The 23460-nt window shown below is 36.7% G+C and overlaps 1 protein-coding gene across 1 annotated transcript in view; it reads right to left on the reverse strand.

The window, feature by feature from the left end:
* Window positions 1–23460, reverse strand: part of LOC306855602 (membrane-associated phosphatidylinositol transfer protein 3-like) — a gene marked incomplete at both ends in the record, with an annotated part of 159023 nt that overhangs the window by 30027 nt on the left and 105536 nt on the right. Inside the window, 2 exons of the mRNA XM_079394375.1 lie at window positions 17453–17623; window positions 17776–17918. Coding sequence (XP_079250501.1) covers window positions 17453–17623; window positions 17776–17918 — 314 coding nt within the window. The remainder of the gene's footprint in view (window positions 1–17452; window positions 17624–17775; window positions 17919–23460) is intronic.

Genomic DNA, 23460 nt, shown 5'->3' on the forward strand with positions numbered 1-23460 from the left:
AAACTGTTCCCAGGATTTAATGTAAAGACAATATGGAAGAACTTAAGTGTGAAGTATAATAGTCTGGAGTGTGAACATTTAGATTTTAAATGAAGACATAATAGAATATATACAAAGGCGGTGATTCATCAAATTAATAAAAATGAGAATAGAGAATGTGATGTATGTAAGACTGATACAGAAACTTTAATGCATGTCTTTTTTGAATGTAAAGAGCTGGATGTATTTCATGAAAAATTAAAAAAATTGATCAAGGATAACTGGACAAAAGAGGTAAAAGAAGATGAATGGAGAAAATTGTTCTTATTTGGTGAATGTAACAATTGCAAAGACACTAAGGTTAATTTGAGTAATTCTATTTTAAGTCATGCAAGATATGCAATTTGGGCGAGAAGGAATTTAGCATATTTTGAAGGAAAAAAGTGGACATTATTGTGATGTTTAAAACTGTGATGAGAAAGAATGTTTTTCTAATGTGGAAATATCTGAACAAGGATGTTTTTGAAAAAGTTTTCATTAATGGGTGTGGACTTATAAGTGTGGATGACAAAGGAGGATTAAGTTTAAATTTCTAAAAGGGAAGAAACATAAATATAAGGACAAATAAGACGTAGGAATGGGATTGATGGATCAGGGATTCATGTAATACTTTGATGGATATGCTATTCTATTTTGAGTGCGATTTGTATTGACTTGATTGTGTAACAAATATTTTGATAATAAAAAATAAAAGAAATGTAGCCCAAGACTGGTTGCCCACTGAAGCTAAAGAGGGTTGAGCCTGGTCAGTACCTGGATGGGAGACCTCCTGGGAAAACTAGGTTGCTGCTGGAAGAGGTGTTAGTGAGGCCAGCAGGGGGTGCTCACCCTGCGGTCTGAGTGGGTCCTAGCGCCCCAGTATAGTGATGGGGACACTATGGCTGTGTCCAAATTCAGGGTCTGCATCCTCCTTAGGATCCTTCCTACCCGGTTGAAGGAGGAGGGATCCTCCGACGTCCGCAAAACCTGGAAGTCGGTGTTTGTGAATTTGGACAGCCTACCCTTCTTTCAGTTCCCTCCCTTACCCGTTGCTCATATCCTGTCGCCTAGCAACCGTGACAGCGCCAAGCAAGAAGCGGGAAAATGGACAAACAAAGAGTTATTCTCCTCATTTTAATTCTTTTGGAAGAAATAAAGCAATTAAATAAATTAAATACTTTCTTTGCTCGTTGTCGGAGAGTTTTTTATATCAGACTACAAGACAGTCACATCCAGGTAAGCCATTATAGCCTATTTTTATTTGTTTTTAAGTATTCTACTAATTTCTCCTACAAATTCATTGAGCCGAAGCATAAACTTTAGCTTGTTTTGTCAGAGAAACTCCTCTCCCACTCCGCTACCGCTCGCTTCGTCCGCCATTACGGTCTGCCGAAAAGAATTATGGGATAGGTAGGACGGGAAAGGATCCACCACACCCATCCTTCCAATTCGGGGAAAAGGAGGACGTATTTGTGGGCCGCATTTGAAGGATCCTACGAATTTGGACAGCCTTCGTTGCGGCGCTGTGACGTAACATCCTTCAAATAAGTACTCCGAAGGATGCAGACCCTGAATTTGGACACAGCCTATACTGTGAAAAGCACCGTCCTTCGGATGAGACATTAAACCGAGGTCCTGACTCTCTGTGGTCATAAAAAATCCCAGGATGTCCTTCAAAAAAGAGTAGGGGTGTAACCCCTGCATCCTGGCCAAATTTGCCCATTGGACTCTGACCAACATGGCCTCCTAACCATTCCCATATCTACTGATTGGCTTCATCACTGTCTCCTCTCCACCAATAAGCTGGTGTGTGGTGGGCGTTCTGGCGCACTATGGCTGCCGTCTCATCATCCAGGTGGATGCTGCACACTGGTGTTGGATGAGGAGATACCCCCCTTACTATGTAAAGCGCTTTGAGTGCCTAGAAAAGTGCTATATAAATGTAACAAATTATTATTATTATTATGTTCTACAATACTTAGGTGCAGATAATTGCCACTATTTGAAATAAGCAGCAAATCCTGCTATTTTAACATAGTGTAAATCTATAATTATTTGCACAGTGTAAATAGCATATCACTAGGAAAATACTGCTATTTTCACTAAGTGTAAATAGAATCTAATTTAGATTAATAAATGCAGTAGAAGAACTAATGTTAGCCTAACTAATGAAGTCTTTCCAATATATTGTTCAAATTGATATCGCCTTTCGTTATTTTGGAATAAATGTAAAAATGCATAAAAACACTGAAATGCATAATTATTATTTAAAATATAAAAAACTAATGTTAATAAAATACGAATGCATCAGGGACATGCATTTTATTTATTTTATATATAGATTATGAACACGATATCGCGTAGCTTGTCAGTGTAAGTGTTTTTATTAATGCCATTAATGTTTTTGTTATATAGCCTACACTGTAGCACTAGTAAACTAAATGAATATAACATCGCAAAGACTGATTGAATGTATTTTTAGTCCAGTGCCTGTATATAAGATTAGTATTGACCAAGTTCAGAAGCTGTCATATGTGGATCAACTTACTTTGTTGTGTATTTTAAATATGAAAAAAACTTTTATATTGATTCAATGGATTTAGTGCATTTTTACAAGAGTTTTTATAATGAATCTTTGAAAATCAAAATCTGGATTTGAATTTTTAATGTTACTATAACCTAAATATGCTATGTGAAAGTTTGAAACAGAAAATAGTGGTTTTCATTTTGCCACTTTCTTGGTAGAGAAAACACATTTTTACTCAAATTAATCAAAATGGATTTACAGCGTTTTGGAACCAAAAAACTCTTCTCATATATATATATATATATATATATATATATATAAATATATATATATGTGTGTGTGTGTGTGTGTGTGTGTGTGTATGTATGTATGTATATATATATATATATATATATATATATATATATATATATATATATATATATATATACAGAGCTGGGTAGATTACTTACAAATTGTAATCCGTTACTGATTCCAGATTACATGACAAAAATTGTAGTCAGTAACATAATCTGTTACATTACACATTTTAGGTAATATAATCAGATTACTTTTAGATTACTTTTTATTTAACTCATTAATCACATTGATTTAAATAGCATTATCTTGTACCATAATGATGTAAAAAATGTGAAGAGTAAGAAAACTTGTTCCATTCATTGTAATTTACAACATAAAGTGCATGAAACATTATATTACATCAAGGTTTCCCAAACTAGGGGTCGTAAAGGAACTGCAGGGGGGTTGTGTGTTTAATGAAAAGCTGACAATTAATTAAATCATAAAAAAAAAAATTATAATAATTTTAAAACAAACTCCTTTTCGAGGAAAGTCTCTTCACTCGGCGGCCATATTTGCAACGCATTCTTAATCTTAATGAATGGGGGAATCCAGAAATCTTCAAAACTGCTTGCTGAACTCACAATTAAATTACATATGTCAAATCAGCAACAAAAATCTGAAATTAATGGCCCAATGAATGTTGTTTCTTATGCTCAAATAGCATTTAAAAAGCTTATTTTTCAGGCTAGATCAGCCAATGTGCATGCTGAATCATAACCTGCTTATACTGTACATGTGCATTAGCTGGTCTAGTCAGGTTTCTATGGGAAATTTGGCCCTTTCATTGAGAAGGTGGGACTATTCCTACATATTGCGCATTGCAGTTTCTTCCATTCATAAGTAGGCCTATAGGAGTGAATCGTCTTTGTATTTCTATAGTCTTTGTTTTAAATAAAACACTTACTAAAAAAGATTAAATATTTTTATTTACCTGCATGCCATGTGATCATTAATCAACATCAAAGAAACCGTGAAGATGCAAATGTGATACTTAATTATTGAAATATTTATTTAAAAATTTCAGGGGTACTTAAAGCAAATATATTCGGTGAATAAGGTATAGATGACAAAAAGTTTTGGAATGCCTGCATTAAATGTAACTAAGAAATAATGTGACTATGTGCATTTTAATTAGTTAATAACACATGGTTAAAAAAAACCTACAGAGTAATAATTCAAATAAAAATGAATGTGTTTATCAGTAGTTGATGCAATGTTGAAACCCTTCTTAAACCTGAAATTATTTTTGTAAATCCAGTGGTCAAATGCTGTCTCTGTGTGAATGTCCACAAAACTGGACTACATATACATGTATAATATGTATATAATCGCTAGGCTATTTTAGAAAGGAAAATGCAAAAGAGAAATTAGGGAGAATTAATCATTTATGAATAATTTATTGCAATTGTATGACTAATATGCAATCATGTAATCCATAAAAAAGTAACTGTAGTCTGATTACGAGTACTTTAAAATGTAATTTACTCTAATTACAAGTACTTCATTTTTGGAATCTGATTACGTAATCCAGATTACATGTAATCAGTTACTACCCAGCTCTGTATATATACTGTATATATATATATATATATATATATATATATATATATATATATATATATATATATATATCTACAGTGCCTTCCAAATGTATTGGAACAGTAAGGCCAATTCCTTTATTTTCGCTGTAGACTGTAAACATTTGGGTTTGACATCAAAAAATTAATATGAGATGAGAGATTAACATTTAAGATTTTATTTACAGGTATTTTCATCTGGATCTGATACACAATTTAGAAGATAGCACCTTTTGTTTGAACCCACCCATTTTTCATGTTACCAAAAGTATTGGAACATGTGACTGAAAGGTGTGTTTTGTTGCCCTGGTGTGTCCTATTAATTGATTATTCAAACAATAAATAGCACTGAATGTCTGCGCTCAGTTTCAGATCCGTGCAAACTGCATTTATAGTTAGTTAGATGTTTAACCAACATGAAAACCAGAGAGGTGTCTATGGGTGAAAAAAGAGCAATTGTGAAGCTGAGAAAAGATGAAAAATCAATCAAACCATTGCACTGGCAATAGCAAGTACAACCATTTGGAATTTCCTGAGGAAGAAAGAAATCACTGGTGTACTAAGTAACACACCTCAAACGGGTAGATCAAGGAAAACATCTGCAGTTGATGACAGAAACATTGTGACAGCTGTTTTCTGAATTTGCAAAAAAAAAAAGTTGTTTTCTAAAAAAGACCCTAAAACAACTGTTAGTGACATCAGCAACAACCTCCAGAGGGCAGGAGTGAAGGTGTCACAATATACTGTTCGCAGAAGACTTCATGAACAAAAGTACAGAGGCTACACCAGAAGATGCAAACCACTCATTAGCAAGAAGAATAGGAGATGAGTCTCAAAAATTCTGGGAAAAGGTTTTATGGACTGATTTTATGGACCAAAGTGATGGGAAGGCTAAAATTTGGAGAAAGAAAGGATCTGCTCATGTTCCCAAACATACAAGCTCATCTGAAACACAGTGTACACAGGTGTACATTATAGTACACATTACACAAGTAATGTAATGGCTTGGGCTTTCATCGCTTCTTCTGGGACAGGCTCATTAATCTTCATTAATGTAACACATGATGGCAGCAGCAAAATTAACTCAGAAGTCTACAGAAATATTTTGTCGGACAATTTACAGAAAGATGCAACCAAACTGATTGGGAGATCCTTCATCATGCAGCAAGATAATGACCCAAAACATAGTGCCAAAACAACAAAGGAGTTCATCAGGGGCAAGAAGTGGAAGGTTTTAGACTGGCCAAGTCAATCTCCACACTTAAACCCTGTAGAGTATGGATTTTACCTGCTAAAGAAGAGACTGAAGGGAGTGACCCCCAAAACTAAAAGAGGCTGCGCTGAAAGCCTAGGAAAGCATCACAAAAGACAAATGCAAAAGTTTGGTGATGTCAATGGGTCACAGGCTTGATGCAGTTATTGAAAGCAAAGGATCTGCAACTAAATATTAAGTCTTTTTACTTTAATCTATGTTAATTCTATCTGTTCCAATACTTTTGGTAACATGAAAAATGGGTGGGTTCAAACAAAAGGTGCTATCTTCTAAGTTGTGTATCAGATCCAGATGAAAATACCTGTAAATAAAAGCTGAAATGTTAATCTCTCATCTCATATTCATCTTTTGATGTCAAACCCAAATGTTTTCAGTCTACAGCAAAAATAAAGAAATTGGCCTTACTGGCCAATACTTTTGTAGGGCCCTGTATGTACATGTGTGTATGTATATATATATACACACAGTCATGGCAAAAATTTCGGCACCCTTGGAAAATATGATCAAAGGAGGCTGTGAAAATTAATTTGCATTGTTAATTACGGTGGCCGAGATGTGCAAAACAAATCCCGATTCTGAAAACAAATTACAAACACAAATGCAAATCTACAAAACAAAATAACAATTCAGAAAACACAACAACAAATCGGAAAACAAAATAACAATTCAGAAAACACAACAACAAATCGGAAAACAAAATAACAAGTCAGAAAACACAACGACAAATCAGACAAACCGGAAGAGGTAGGTATAGTTTGAGACAGCGCCATTGGTTTGGGAATAGATTACTCACCGCTGACTAGACGAGACATCTGTCAATCAAGGTGTACAGGAAGTACGAGAAGAACAGCAGAGTCAACTATTGGAATGCATCAGCTACAGTGGTGCAGATGGTAGATTGTGTGTCATTGTCTGTTTTGACGCGATCGACCCGGGTTCGATCTCACCTTTTGCCAAACTTTTTTTTTCTCCCTTTTCAAATCTCGTATCGCATCGGAAAGGCATTTATTTTCAATAAAAATTAAGGAAATTATCAAAGAGTTGAAAATGAAGTATCGGCTAGCGTTAGGGTAGGTGTAGGGAGGGCTTTATTGTACCAGTAAGGTGGCATCCATTTAATAATTTGAATTAAAATTATAATTTACACTCAGTACGTTATTATTGCATACTGTTTTTTTTTTTTTTACTACAATACTGAGGTGCAGATAATTGCCACTATTTGCAACAAGTAGTATACATAGCACAAAATCCTGCTATTTTAACAGTGCAAATACGCTATCGCTATTTGACAGAACTATGTCAAATTTACAGTTTTTTTTGTATTCTGATTCAAAGGTAATATAATACAGAGTGTTGTAAATGTACATGCATGTACATTTTTAGGCATCAGATATTTGCACTGTGTAAATAGCGATAGAGGCTATTTAACTAAGTGCAATATAGTAATAGATGCTATTTACACTAAGGGCAAATACCTATTTACACTATGTTAAAATAGCAGGATTTTGTGCTATGTATACTACTTGTTGCAAATAGTGGCAATTATCTGCACCTCAGTATTGTAGTAAAAAAAAAACAGTATGCAATAATAACGTATTGAGTGTAAATTATAATTTTAATTCAAATTATTAATTGGATGCCACCTTATTGGGACAATAAAGCCCTCCCTACACCTACCCTAACCCCAGCCGATACTTTATTTTCAACTTTTTGATAATTTCCTTAATTTTTATTGAAAATAAATGCCTTTCCGATGCGATACGAGATTTGAAAAGGGAGGAAAAAAAAGTTTGGCAAAAGGCGGGATCGAACCCGTGTCGATCGCATCAAAATAGACAATGACACATGATCTACCATCTGCACCACCAGAGCTGATGTATCAATTGACTCTGCTGTTCTTCTTCTTGTTCTTCCTGTACACCTTGATTGACAGATGTCTCGTCTAGTCAGCGGTGAGTAATCTATTCCCAAACCAATGGCGCTCTCTCAAACCATACCTACCTCTTCCGGTTTGTCTGATTTGTCGTTGTGTTTTCTGACTTCTTGTTTTGTTTTCGGATTTGTCGTTGTGTTTTCTGACTTGTTATAATGTTTTCTGAATTGTTGTTGTGTTTTCTGAATTGTTATTTTGTTTTTTAGATTAGCATTTGCGTTTGTAATTGGTTATTTTGTTTTCAGAATTGTGATTTGTTTTGCACTTCTCGGCCACCGTAGTTAATCCTTTTGATCTTTTATTTAAAGACAATTCACAAAAATCTAACATTTCATTGGATAATTTGAGAAATGGGGAGAAATATCATTATGAAATATGAGAGAGTGAGAGCGATAACACCAAATTTAACATACCTGCTCCCCATTCACACTTGAGACTGTGTAACACTAACGAGTCGCATGAAACCGGGGAGAGAAAATGGCTAATTGGGCCCAATTTGGACATTTTCACTTAGGGGACATCTTCCACAAAAGTACTCACTTTTGTGGCCAGCGGTTTAGACATTAATGGCTGTGTGTTTATGGCGTTATTTTACTGCCAAATATCGAGAGCGCATTTTTGTAGCGTGAAAGTAGATTAATATAATGCGCGAGCGCAAATCTTCCCGCTCGCACGCGGATTTCCTTTGCTCTCGCACAAAACAGAACGTGTTAATACGTGTCTCTCCTCTCGCTCAAGTGTGCGTGTGCGTGTTCAAACTTTGTCCTGTGCACTCGCACATCTCTACGTGCTCTTGCGCTAAATATTCATTCTTTTCGCACCTGGATTAAACGTCAAAAGTTATCAACTAATCAGATTTTTCTATGACTGACCTGATGAAAATACTAAGCCTACGTGAAGAGGGAACTGATCATGGAATTTCTCTACAATTTAATAATATTTAGTCATATCAAATGTATGTTAGAAATGGCTAGGAATCGGGTGCTTGGATGATTTACATATATATATATAACTAGTTAGTAATTGTTTGGTCAAACCCCTCTGAGCAATTTATCTAAACAAATAAACAAAAAAAAAGTATATGATTCTTAAAGTTCATGTGACCATACATGTATTGTGTACTTGGGTTGATATATATATATATATATATATATATATATATACAGTATTGGATAAGTATTGGAAGTATTGGAACAGTAAAGACAAAATTGCTCTGTTGGCTGTGGAGTCAAGACATTTACAAATATGATTAAAAGATGAATATGAGACAAAACTACAGAATGTCACATTTTATTATTGGGTGATTCAACACATAGATGTTTTACCAGCTAAGAAGTTCAGCACTTTTAGAGTTTCATCCCTCTATCTGATGTGAGCATAAGTATTGGAACCGTTGCCTCACAGGTCTTTCTAAGTGATCAGCTATGTCCTGTTGCATGAATTCTCCAGATATTAAAAGCAGGGAATATGTTGTATCAGTTATATCCATTACTTCTGTATTCTGAATCTTGCATTCGATGATGACACACACAAACCAGGATGAAGACGAGGAAGCTGACTTTGAGAGAAAAGCAAGCAATTTAGATGAAAATCTAAAAGAAAATCTAACTAAAATCAGAACTGAAAACAAAAACTGGATTTAAAAAAATAAATAGTTAAAAAAAAAAACTCCCAATAAATGTCCAAACAGCGATTCTATCAGAGCATTTAGTGTGTTATGATATCATCGTTTACAACTGTTTTTGCATTTGATAGGAATTGTTACTTACTATTGCCAACAACTAAGAATTTATTGCAATGATTTTAAATTAGGTTGAGATATCTGACATAATATGACATAACATTGACCTTTTATATGATGTCCTTAGAGCTATGGGCTGTTTTTAGAGAAATCGAGGGGTTTGACCAACCATAGTTGGACAGAGGTTATTTATACGTACAAATCATCCAAGCACCTCATTTCCAGCCATTTAAAATATACATTTGATTAACATTGCTAAATATTATTAAACTGGAAAGAAACATTTTGACAAAGAACAAAATACAAACATAAAAGATATAAAGTAAAACAAAGTAGCCTACAATAACCAGTGTGTTAAAACAAAAATGCAACAATAATAAAAAAATAAATCAAGGAAAGTCCCTAATGAAGAAATCTGTTTCAAGATACTTTTTAAAAAGTGCATAATGATAACTTTTGACAACGTTTAATTCAGGTGCGAAAATTATTTATCTTCATATATACCAGTGGTGGCTGCTGGTCTTTCAAAGAGGGGAAGCTCATTGTAGGCTCGGCCTACATCATAAAAATTGTCCATTTATTTATACATAAAGTCTGCCCTACATTCCCAGCAGTACATTTTCTCTGTCACAGCACTTCCAGTCAGCCAGCTAACTTTGTCATACCAGGAGAGCTGAAAAGACCTGTTACTTTTCCCTATCTTTTGCACTAAATCAATCTTAGGTGTTGATCTGCACTGCAGTTTAATTCTAAGTTTCTCCTCATAAGGAAGACTTTCTAATGGCTTCGCCAAAATCAGGTCGACAATATTAGCACTGTCTGCCATCGTGTGCTGTTTGCTAGCTGGCTAGTTCACCCCTACGACACTCGCCTAGCCTACTGTATGAATGAATGAACAAACAATCTAAAAAAAGAAAGATATTATACTCGACGGAGGAAATGTGGGAATTAGGTTAAACTGAAACAAGGAATGTGGTGTATAATTGTGTGAAATGTATGATGAAAATTGGCTAGCAATTTCGCCAAGCAAATACCAAGAAATAGATTGCAGCAGTTTGTCTTTCGACTGCACTTGCAAAATCCACTATGGGACTGAGCTCGAATAGCTTCAACGTCAGCGACTTTTTATAATACAAAATCGCTGTCAATCAAAAGGAGATGCAGTCTTTCGACTTTTCCACTCCTCCATTCACCCCCAGAGATGCTGAGCGTCCGTGGGCGGGACATAATCGCAGCATTTATCCAATGGCCGTCTAGTTTCGAAGCACTGAAAAAAACTGTTCAAAGCAGTCCCATTGAAGTCAATGGACGCTAGGCTTCAACAGGGAAATACACTGACGCTACAGGAATGTATGAGAAGGAAATTGAGTCAGCCGACCTACTATATGTAGCTGATTCTGAACGAACTCATCTTCGAGATGAACATGTTCTAACGCATTTTTACGTCAATAAAATGTTAACACAATAGTACATATTTGACCATTCATTTTTTGACATTATAGGGGAAGCCGAGCTTCCCTTGCAGTCTTAAAGAAATCCCCACTGATATATACATATATAGCTTATATATATATATATATATATATATATATATATATTTAATCCTAAGTACACAATACATGTATGGCCACATGAACTTTAAGAATCATATACTTTTTTGTTTGTTTGTTTAGATAAATCGCTCAGAGGGGTTTGACCAAATAATTAAACAAACTAGGTTTTTTTTGTTTTTTTTTATAAATCATCCAAGCACCCGATCCTAGCCATTTCTAATATACATTTGATATGACTAAATATTATTAAATTGTAAAGGAATTCCCTCTTTCTTTTGCCATTTAATCCAGGTGTGAAAATAATTAATATCTAGCGCAAGAGCACGGAGAGATGTGCGAGTGCACAGGACAAAGTTTGAGCGCGCACACGCACACTTGAGCGAGAGGAGAGACACTTTTAAGTGAGCGCTCTCGGATATACGCTGCTCTTAAAAGCGTCCGGTTTTGTGCTAGAGCAAAGGAAATCTGCGTGCGAACAGGGAGATTCGCGCTCGCGGCACTATATTAATCTACTTTCGCGCTACAAAAATGCGCTCTCGACATTTGGCAGTAAAATAACGCCATATGTGTTGAGTTATTTTGAGAGGACAGCAAATTTACACTCTTATACAAGTTGCACACTCACTACTTTAATTTCTAGTTTTAGTTTAATTTCTTCAGTGTTGTCACATGAAAAGATATAATAAAATATTTACAAAAATGTGAGGGGTGTACTCACTTCTGTGAGATGCTGTATACACACACACACACACACATACATATATATATATATATATATATATATATGTATGTATACACACACACACACACATATACAGAGCCCTCCAAAAGTATTGGAACAGTAAGGCCAATTCCTTTATTTTTGCTGTAGACATTTGGGTTTGGCATCAAAAGATGAATATGAGATGGGAGATTAACATTTCAGCTTTTATTTACAGGTATTTTCATCTGGATCTGATACACAACTTAGAAGATAGCACCTTTTGTAAGATATCAGAGACTGAATCAGACAAAGTGAAGAGGCGATCAGAACATTGAAACCTGAGGAGCTGGAATTCAGAGAGGCTCCAAGAAACAGGATGTAATAAATCTGTCCAGAGCCGAGCACCAGCTAGTTTGAAGCAAAATAACCAGCAAGCCTCTTTCACAGAATTGCTTGCAACATTGAGACAAAAGAACACTTATTAATAATTCCAATTCAGGAAGGAGACTGTCAAATTTGTTGCAAGTAATCAAGACTGATGGTCACATGTAAACCTGTGATAGAAAATCACGAGCTACAGACTCGCTTGGGCAGGTCTCCACACATAGAACACAGACCAAACCAAAATTCCTTTGTCTAAAAGAACATGCCTTCGTTCTCCATAGAACTACATAAAATACTTTCATTTTCAATTTTTAATGAAACTAATCATTTCTATGCATAACTGCATATTGTGTATGTAACACACATTTGAATATCATGCTTTAATCAAATATTATGTATGGTCTTTTTAATCATTATTGAATAGCTGAAGGATTCAAATGCATGATTGGTATGTATGAGTTTGAAAATTCATGCTTTAAATGTTTCTTCCAATTAATTCTTTGTCAAATGCATCATAGTCTTGTTATAGAAATCATGCTCAAAAGGTATACTTTGCAAGAGCCTGTAAAGTTCGGACCTCTGACTGAACAGATAACAAGTTGATTTATTAGGGGGGGTGGAGAAACAAAGCAATACCCCAAGCAAGGACAGTATCTAATTGGTCAAGACGTCCAGATGGGATGGTCTGAAAGCAGAGTTTAAAAACTCAGGACATCCATCAAACGCTCTCTTAGTCTCCTCTTAGTCTCTCTTACTCTCTTACGCTTTTGTGCTTCACTTTTGCCACCGCGTGCTGCTCTTTGAGCGTGCTCTGGCCCACATGCCAGCTGCTACCGCGATGGAAAGAAAACCAACCTAGTCTCGTTACATCCTCATTCTCGTTTGGCTCTGTTCGAAGGCGGTCGCATTTTTCTTCCCTCCCTCCCTCCCTCCTGAACTTCCCTGCTTGCTCTCTTGTATTGTCCTGTCCTTCTTAAGAGACTCTCGCTGCACTATTTACAAAACCGAAATTATGGATCTGATCAACTGGTCTCTTAACGCAATTGACACCATCTTCTCGACTAGGAAAGCGGGATCTGGAGAACCGGAATGTCCCGCTGGGACGTTTGCTGCTGGCTACACGATGGACGCATGGGAGAGATGGCGGGTCGTGTGTCTGGCGGCTCTCTCCGTGGAGGACATTGAAGACATCTTCTTATTCGGAACAATGATAACTGGGTTTCTGCTATTTGGATTAGGCGTTGCCCTAAATTATCAGAAAATTAAGGAGACAGGACTGGCTATCCAAAACCTCTCACGGCTGCCCGTCATGATGGAGGCTGTAGGCAGAGCGGTCACCTCGGAGACAGAGGCGATTAACCGCAATATGGATTCGATCACGGCTAAGCTCTCGGCTTTGGAAAGAAAAATTGATGGACAAGCAGATCAGAATGGACAATGAGAATAGCTGTGAAACTGGAAGACAGCTGTTCGCCCTAAGACAAAACAATCTTATCTCTTTCCGGCTTCCCACAACAGAACGGCTTGGCAAGGCCGCTCTGGTATCAACTCTCCGGTGAATACTGCAGGGAGACGCTCTTTCTTCCATTCCCTCCCCCCATCAAACACCTTGTTATTGTCGGGCGCTTGTGCTCTGTCCAAGGTCGTTTCCATGGCAATTGCTATGTCGCATCACAACCTGCGAACTGAGTCGACTGGTTTGGAGTGCTGGCGAAATGGATTTCAAGGCATACGAACTCACACGAACTTACACATACACACACTCATACACCTCCCTACCCCCATCCCACGCCTTCGTCGCTTCATCCTGTCAGTGATAACGGGTCCGTGTGTTTGCGCTGTAATGGCTGCTGGCCGGATGGCTGTTTCGTCTGAACTAGGATTACTATGCAAGTTATGTTCCTGTGTTGACTGTGCTTTATGCTGAGGTTTTTGTCTGTTCTCACACTGCACTCTCGTCCAGGAGCGTAGTGTGAGGACAATTTTTTTCTCCTCTCTTTCCTCATGTTATGCTGTATTTCTTCTTCTTTATTGCATTTCGTTGCCTTGTACCTACATGTGCAATGACAATAAATTGAATCCAATCCAATCCTTTTATTATTTTACTTTAGTTTATTTTCTTTCCGTGGAGTTTCGTGTTCTAATGTAAGTTTGCTACAAAGTCCAGCTCCGACTGCACTTGCTTCAAACTTCGACCAGACCAACTCTGCATCCTCAGCCAACGCCCAAGACCTCACTTCAAAGACTATTGAACTTCCAGCCAATCAGACACTTCGGGGAACCCCCCTGTCTGCAATGAGACACAAAGGAAACCCGTAACACAGGCAATGCAAGCAAGTAACGCCTCCAAGTTCTGAATTGGTGACTTTAATATAAATCTTAACCTCATTGAGAAACTTAAAGCGAGGGTTGATTGATGGTTGTTCAGGTCTATGCAATTGAACATATTGCTGTAAACTTGGGATTTCACATTTTCATTCTCTTAAACTCATCCTTTCCTCACTTTCTCTCTTTCTGCAACGTGTGAATGTGTGAATGCTTGTGTTCATGTGTTAGATTAGTTTATGTCTCAGGTTTATATAAATAAAATCTAATTTATATTGAAAAGAGAAATATCTTGTGTTTTCTGCTCACAAGTTAATGTCTTAATCTGCCGATTTTCTTACTGTGCTATTTAATAGTGTTTTCACTATATTTGAATTTTAATATCCAGTGCAGAGTTTGTTATACGGCTCGTTCAGTGAATCGCCGTAACAGTGAGTCTGTTCAAATCCCTATAAAAATCATAAATTATTCCCTTTGAGCTAAATTAAACTATTTCTTTAAATTACATATTAATATTACTTGTATTACGTTACACCTGCCAAGCAGGACCGGGTCACCTGTTCCTGGACTGACACGTGAGAAAAAGGTGGAAGGGGTGGTGTTGAAACATTCACCAACTCCCCCTGGAGAACTTTACCTCACGTTACCTCAGCCAAAAGAATCTGCTGCAGCCAGCCACAGATCATTGCATGGCTTGGACCTAAAAGACCTCGACAAGTTCACCAGGAACATTGGCAAATTCACCCTGAGCGTGCCAAGGGCACCTCAGTCGTGGTATTGAGGGTGGAGAGAGCGCTGGACATTCACTCCCCCCACCTACAATCCCTGCCGGCCTGAGACTCGAACCCGCAACCTTTGGATTACGAGTCCGACTCTCTAACCATTAGGCCACGACTTCCCCCGATATGATATGAGCAGGAGACAGATGTGCCTGCCTTGTTGTCGAATTCCATACCACGCCCAGATAAGTGGCTCTCTGTGGTGGAGAAAGCACACTTTTCCTGGCATGTAGCCTTAATCCCAGCTCTTGGGTGAGGGCGTGAGGATGACATCTCGATGCCGAGCCGCCAACTGCTCCGGCTGAGCTAAAATCAACCAATCATTGATGTGGTTGGTGAAAGTGCAGGGTGAGAGCACTCGAGTTAGTGACTCGGACTCGAGACGCACTCGAGTCGCATTTTTATAGACTTCAGACTTGACTCAGACTCGACCTGAAATGACTCCAGACTCGACTCAACTCGAGGAAAAGGGTCTTCAGGGACGATGCTGACAACAGGGAGAGATAGCTCGCAAGCATCTGTTCCACCACTGTTACACCTTTAACTGGTACAGATCTTAACTGTACAGACTGGTACACTGGTACTGAATGGGTGCTGTCAAAATGAAAGCTGATAAAAAAATTACAATAATCCACAAATAAATTACTTGACTCCAGTTCATCAATTAATTTCTTGTGAAAAAGTTCTGTGTTTGTCAGAAGCAAGTTTTATCATCAAGGCGTTTTAACTTGAAACAGTTCTGGCTAAAATATGAATCCACAATAATGCTTCTTCCAGTGAAAAGTCTATCCCATGTCGTCCGACATAATTGTTTAAAATTGTTTTGGTACTAGTTTTCACTTGTAAAGGATGCATGATTGTGCATATTTCTCTCCTGATAAGATGAGACAACTTTTTCACTGGATAAAGCAATATTATGAAGGAATGCCAAGTTTTGTCACGAAACTCTAGATGGTACAGGTTGATGGTTTGTTAATGCAAACTGATGATATTCATGACATTAAACTACTTGGCTCAAGCTGATCTGCCAAAACGACAGGTTGTGGCCAAACCCGACCACCGATTTGCACATGTAGTGTAAATAACGAGAGAGGCAAAAGCAGGTCTATGCAGAAATCAAACGATAAAGATGGGACCGAAGACAAAGAAGTGTATAGTATAACTTGGTATAGTGCCAAGTTGTGTTCTTACAATACCTTCCTTCTGATCCCAACATTAGAAAAGAGTGGATGAACTTTATTTTTAATAAAGTTCTAGACCACGTCACTAAGAACCTTTGTTCACTTCATCTTACCACAGATTCATTTACAAACAGAGCACAATTTGACACTGGATTTTCAGAAAGATTGAAACTAAAAGGCGATGCTGTGCGGATTATATTGGATCTGACAGTAATGTTGTACTACACAAATGTGAATCACTATTGCTTTGTCTGTTATTACAGATCATTTGATATGTACTGAGTATTAATATATTTTAACCTAAAACACAGCAGCATCCATCTGTGAAGGTATTTACTTCTGAGTCTACAATCTGCCACGCCTATTCAAACAGAGTGTTCCGATGAGGGGGGTCAAAACTGGATGGAAAATAGCCTATTACTTTAAAATTATGTTTTTTATGTAAAAACCTTGATAACATTATGAGGGCAATAAAAAAGGCAGCTCATGATGCCTTTAATACTTAAAGCACTGTATCGGCATATGTATTGGCAGTTTCAAGTTCCTGTACTTGCTTTGCTGCAGCAAAAATCTACAACAACAGCAATAACCAACAGCAGCAGCAATTCAGCAGCAGCAGTGTAGCAGATCTGTTCTGCAAAGGCCAAATACATTGTCATATCCATTACCATGCTAAAATCTTAAGAGAGTTGTCATGATAGAACAGTTTGAAGTTAAAAACATCCTAATAGTGGATATGTTCATTACAAACATGCTGCTTTTAGCTTTAAAAGATGACTGAACTAGTTGTGTGGATTACTTGTGGATTATTAAGATGTTTTATCAACTGTTTAGACTCATCGCCCATTCAAGTATCCGTTGGTGAACAGATGATGTAATGCTAAATTTATCAAAATCTGTTCCAATGAAAAAACAAACTCATCTAAATTCTCAGCAAATAATTTTTTTAGGTGAATTCTTTTATGTTAAATTAAATGTATGTACATTGTTCACTTTATTTACATGGTTAAAACAAATATTTTTGTTTTAAATTGTTAAAAATACAGCAGGATTTACTGGGTCATTTTACACAATAATTCAGCGATGCCTGTTGGGAAACTTAAAGAAAATTCTTACCCATGAGATTGGAGCGCCCATCACCCAGAGGGTACCGCTGGTAACGAGGAACGGGAAAGGGGGGCAGTTGTGTGAGAATTGGATGCAGTAAAGGTTCCAGACGTGAGGCAGAAGGATCCGATGGGTAGAACAGATTAAAAATCTGAGAACAAGCTGGCTGGAGCTGAGCCACTAAAAGAGATGAGATAACAGAGTAACCATTTATCAGACAATTATTAAAACATGACAATAAAAAAATCACAATAAATCACATTTTGTAGTTTGGTAAAAATTTTATATTTCTTTAACAATGAACCATTTGACTGTGTGCATGTGATTTGTACCATCAGTGGCAGGTAAAACAGTTCTCCTCATCGCTAGCACCAGCCCCAGTGGGCATCCCAGCAGAAAGCAGTCTGACACTTCAAACTCAAAGCAGCCTGGATTGAGAGCCTGCCTGGAGCCACACTGGTCGTCCTGCGACAGACTGTGAGACAGCGGGCATGAAAAGTGAGTTATCTTCATTTCTCATTAACTCTTTATTAATAATTAATCACAATTAATGCTTTAATTTTATGCTAATGACATCAAAGAGGCCCTCTGCACTCCCATGATAGGTCTGTTCTTTATCCTTGATATATTCCATAGCAATCATCAAATTCAAAATAATTTCTTAAGCATAGAGTTTATACATATTTTATAGGCCTAAAAATTCAAACCAATACATTTGTGTCTTATCAGTTAACAATCACCTTATTTCCTACTTTTTTTCTTCCAACTGTTGCCCGTCCCCTGTCCCACTTTAATAAAATGTAAATCCGTCCCCTGCACTTTTTTCAGGCAAGTGTGTTCACGTAGAGGTTTTCAAGGGCCAGTGTGAACAAATTTAGATTTAAATTCAAAGAGACAAGATAGTCTATGCTTGACCTGATATTTTATTCATATCCAAAATGGGGCAATGTGAATGTTATGGAGCGCTAAACACTCTCATGCAGAGTATGTTTCATTCATACTCGAAGCCAGAGGGCACTCTTCTGCACAGAAAATCCAAAACAGACTCATATACCTAATAAAAGTAATTGAGATCCAAAAATAACTACTGACCATGTCAAGAGTTGAAAAGAAAAGTTTTGAGTAAGGAAAAGAAGGGTTCAGTTCTGGCTTTACTGGCAGAGGGATACAGTAAGCGTCAGGTTGCTTCCATCCTTAAAATTTCAAAGACAGCCGTTTATAAGAACAAGGTCAAGCTGCTGATTTTGGGGACAAATCTATAGACTGGCATAGGGCAAAATATGGTGATATGGCTGCGCTATTCAAAATGTCTCGAGATTACATATGCAACTATGGTTACCTGAAGGGAACGAAAAGCTGCGTCGAACACTTTGGGAATGCCCTGGCGAGACCACGTTCTGAAGCATGTGTGAAATCAGTCCAATAGAGAAGCAAGACGTCACGAGCAAGGTGACGTGAGCAACCAGGAAGCATAAAGGTGCATCCAGCAAGTGCACGTGAGCTTCTACGGAAGCGAGCACCTGCAGGGAGTATGAGTAGTTGTAACCAATACCATGTGTCCGATTGATGATTTATGTCAGCGTTGATTGACAGGTTGTCATGTTTCAAATGTGTACATGATCAGATTTATGACCTGATTTATGTCTATATGACCCCTCTGTCACCCTGACTGTCATGTCACCAGGGTCCTGTCACCCCTGTTTGACATGACAGTAGGGTGTGTAAATCAAAAGTTCAAAACAGATGTTAGATTTGACTTTTGATGGATTTATGATGTTTTTATCTCTCACCTGTGAGTTTTTATGGAGTTCCTACATCACTATTTTGATTGTATGAAAACTGAAACATAGAATTAAAGAAAAGGTGCTATGTCCAGGCATGTTTTTGTTTATCAGCTCTGTGTGTATGCTAACACCTCTGTAGGATCAGAACAATCTAATCTGTTGGTTGAATAGATAAACTTATGAGAAGCAGTCTTAAAGGGGTCATATAATGCTACATGCACTTTTACAGGTAGTTTGAACTGAAATGTGTGTTGGCAGTGTGTGTACACAACCACCCTATAATGATAAACATCGGGGTCAGCAGAGCTCATTAACATTTAAAGAGCTGTTTTTGACACAATAAAAAAGGTGTTTTTTACACTACCAATGAAAAGTTTTAACCAAACTGTGTTACAGACTTTTCATTAAGACCCCAAAGAATAATATAAACTTGTGGAAAATTAGCATTATAGACCCCTTTAAGTTAAAAATTATTCAAACCACCAACTTCGCAGACCGCCCACCCTATCCATTTCCTTCTAACAGTGAAGGTGGTTGTGGGGTCTAACTGACAGTGGATATCCTCTATGTGCTTGTGTTAATGGCTTTACAACATCCACCTCATATAGATGTGCACAGAATCATGCTTTAGTTCAGTTCAGTTCACTTCATTTTATTTATAAAGCACAATAAAACAACAATGGTTGACCACTGTGCTGAACAATATCGTTTAAAAGAAATCTAATTACATTACATGATATGACAAGACAAACAAATAGACATTTTAAATAAGCCCTGCTTTAGACAAATAATCAACAGTTTGGCTGATTATTTGGGCTCTCTCACACACACACATGTTGGGTATCCATGTTTTATGGGACATTCCATAGGCGTAATGGTTTTTATACTCTACAAACTGATTTCCCATCACCCTACACCAACCTTGCACATAAACCTACCCCTTACAGAAAACTTTGTGCGTTTTAAGATTTTCAAAAACTTCATTCTGCATGATTTATAAGCTTGTTTCCTCATGGGGACAAAGAAAAAATGTCCTCACAAGGACAAGGATTTTGAATATTGCCATCTTTGTCCCCATAAAGTAGGGTATACCTGAGCCACACACAAACAGACAAATCTGAATATGTTAAATTTTAAATATGAGCAAAATCGTGTGTTATTTTTACTTTTTGTTGTTATTTAAGAAATGTTTTCATTTTAATCTAGCCTGTTGATAGTATGTGTACTATAAAAGAACAAATATACATTTCACTTAAAACTTCTCAGTAAAATAATTACACCTACAATTTTAAATGTTTAAAAGTTTAAACACGTTGTGTGTCACTAAAGCAAGTCATGCCGTCTATTGTCTTTAAATTAAACATTAGTTTCATTCTTTAATTTCTTTAAAATAGCCTGATGATAATGCACCCAAGTGCTTTTCTCACATGAGTAGAAAACTCTTTGGATGTGTTTGTGAAAAACACAAAGTTTTTACTTCAGAAAAGCTTTTGAAATGTATACTGAACTTTTCTCATTTGACAGACCTACGTTTCAAATTATTTACCCGAGGTGTTTAACAGCCACAGGGAATACATGTTGTTTTCTAATGTTCATGAAACCTTTATTGGTGTAAATTTCTCACCTAGAACACATGTCATTTGAAATGGTTTACTAAAATACTAAAGTGCCAGGATCTGTGTTTTCAACATGAAAGAGATGTACAAGCATGTTTCAACTATTATCGTCATTTCTTTTTGACCCTAATAAACTGGCAATTAATTTTCTATGGCAAGTGATACAATGTACAGTTCTCATACTGTGTGTGTAAATAGCTGTGCTAAAACATTTCTGAGTATTTTTGCATGCCAACAGATTTTATTAGGGATGCGTCGCATCTAAGAATCACAATCTTTTGTAAATTACATTTTTACTACTCCACTAGTTTTAGTCATATTATCAAGATTTCAGATGGCCGTTTACAATTTGTTTGTTGGCCTGTGTATGTTTTTAGATGAAGACAACTCTTTGTGAGCTGTCATCATAATAGGAATAAATGAAAATTAAGAAATTAAGTAACAGTCTTTTCTCTTTGAGATATTTCTTTTAGTACAACTTTGTGTCTGTCCACGATGTGCGAACACATGAAGCATCAACACGAAAATTAAGTCTTGCTGTTTTACCCTTAAAACTATGACAACTGAAACAAATCAAACTATTGCACTGAAAGCTGCACATTCATTTATGTTTGAGCATGCTAAAATTTCCACACTCTTGTAAAGAGTATTGATAAATTTCATCCATAACCTTTCATACATTCAAGAGACAAAATCACTAAGGAAGAGAGTATAGCAAGACAAGAAAATGTTTGGTAACACTTTAGAATACTGTTTCTTACTTACTGCATAACTAATAAGGAATTACTGAAGAACTAACAGGTAATGATTCATTAACACCTAACTCACTACTGTTAACTACTAAGGAAGATGTGTTAACTAATCAGTATGTAATACAATTTTATGATTGTGTTAAGTAACAGTTAGCTAAACAATAACTAATGTATTCTGTCACACCTCCTGAAGAACTACTATTAATTATCTACTAGTTAAGGTTCAATAAAAATAATTATGAAGTAACTACTAATGAACAGTCATACACAATTACATTGAGTTGTGACCCTTTCATATAAATGTTATTAGCAGTAGTAGCAGTATGAAAATGCAATATTAATAAATGCAATAAATTCTACAGAGGTTTTGCCTGTATAGTGAATTGTTTTGAGTTTGTTTTGTAAGAAATCAGCATCCAATAGGAACCCCACCACCTCCAGTGCCATTATTTTATTACATATTTTATATAAAGTACTGTATGTGTGCCTCCTCAGCATATACCATATTACTATTAATTCAATTTCTGTATGTAACGCAAGAACTGAGGGAGAGTGAAAATACAGGTAACCCATTAGTAATTAATAAAGGATTATTAGATAATTCCGCAAGAATTACTTAGAACCTGAAACAGTATTCTAAAGTGAAAACATAGGGAGCCCATTAGTAATTAATAAATAATTATCAAATAATTATGCAGGACTTATTTTGAACCTGCAAGAGTAGACCTATTCTAAAGTGAAAATATAGCGAAAACTTTAGTAATTAATAAATAATTATTAGATAATTCTTCAAGAATTACTTAGAACCTGAAACAGTATTCTAAAGTGAAAACATAGGGAGCCCATTAGTAATTAATAAATAATTATCAAATAATTATGCAGGACTTATTTTGAACCTGCAAGAGTAGGCCTATTCTAAAGTGAAAATATGGCGAAACCTTTAGTAATTAATAAATAATTATTAGATAATTCTTCAAGAATTACTTAGAACCTGAAACAGTATTCTAAAGTGAAAACATAGGGAGCCCATTAGTAATTAATAAATAATTATCAAATAATTATGCAGGACTTATTTTGAACCTGCAAGAGTAGGCCTATTCTAAAGTGAAAATATAGCGAAACCTTTAGTAATTAATAAGGAATTAAGTCGTTTAAGTCGTGACGTATTGTCAAGTATGGTGACCCATACTCGAAATTGGTGCTCTGCGTTTAACCCATCCAAGTGCACACACACAGCAGTGAGTAGTGAACAAATGCACACACACACACACACACACACCGTGAACACACACACAGAGCAGTGGGCAGCCATGCTGCAGCGCCCGGGGAGCAGTTGGGGGTTCGGTGCCTTGCTCAAGGGCACCTCAGTCGTGGTATTGAGGATGGAGAGAGCGCTGTACATTCACTCCCCCCACCTACAATCCCTGCCGGCCGGGGACTCGAACCCGCAACCTTTCGATTACGAGTCCGACTCTCTAACCATTAGGCCACGACTTCCCCAATTAATTACTTATACGGGAGCTGGGCTCAGGGAAACTGCCGTTAACTAGGCATTAACACAACACAAAAACTACCTAAGACTAAAAAACAAATATGACCCAACAGCTTCATCCCAGTGTTTCAGAAAATAAATAAATAAATTAATTGATTAATTAACAAACCACCATTTTACAGAGTGTACTGTATCTGTAGTAAGTTGAATAGTTATGGCAAGACAGTTGAGTTGCGGTTCCTTTCCGAAGCAGATTTCAGAACAAGAACAAGAAACAGAACAAGGAAATTATTTACCATACAGGCAAAAACATAAGGGGTGAGAACCAGAAAGGCTTAAGTGACATTTCACTAACTTTACAGGAGGGCCAAAA

This window comes from Barbus barbus, assembly GCF_936440315.1.
Source record: "Barbus barbus genome assembly, chromosome: 36".
Taxonomy (NCBI): Eukaryota; Metazoa; Chordata; class Actinopteri; order Cypriniformes; family Cyprinidae; genus Barbus; species Barbus barbus.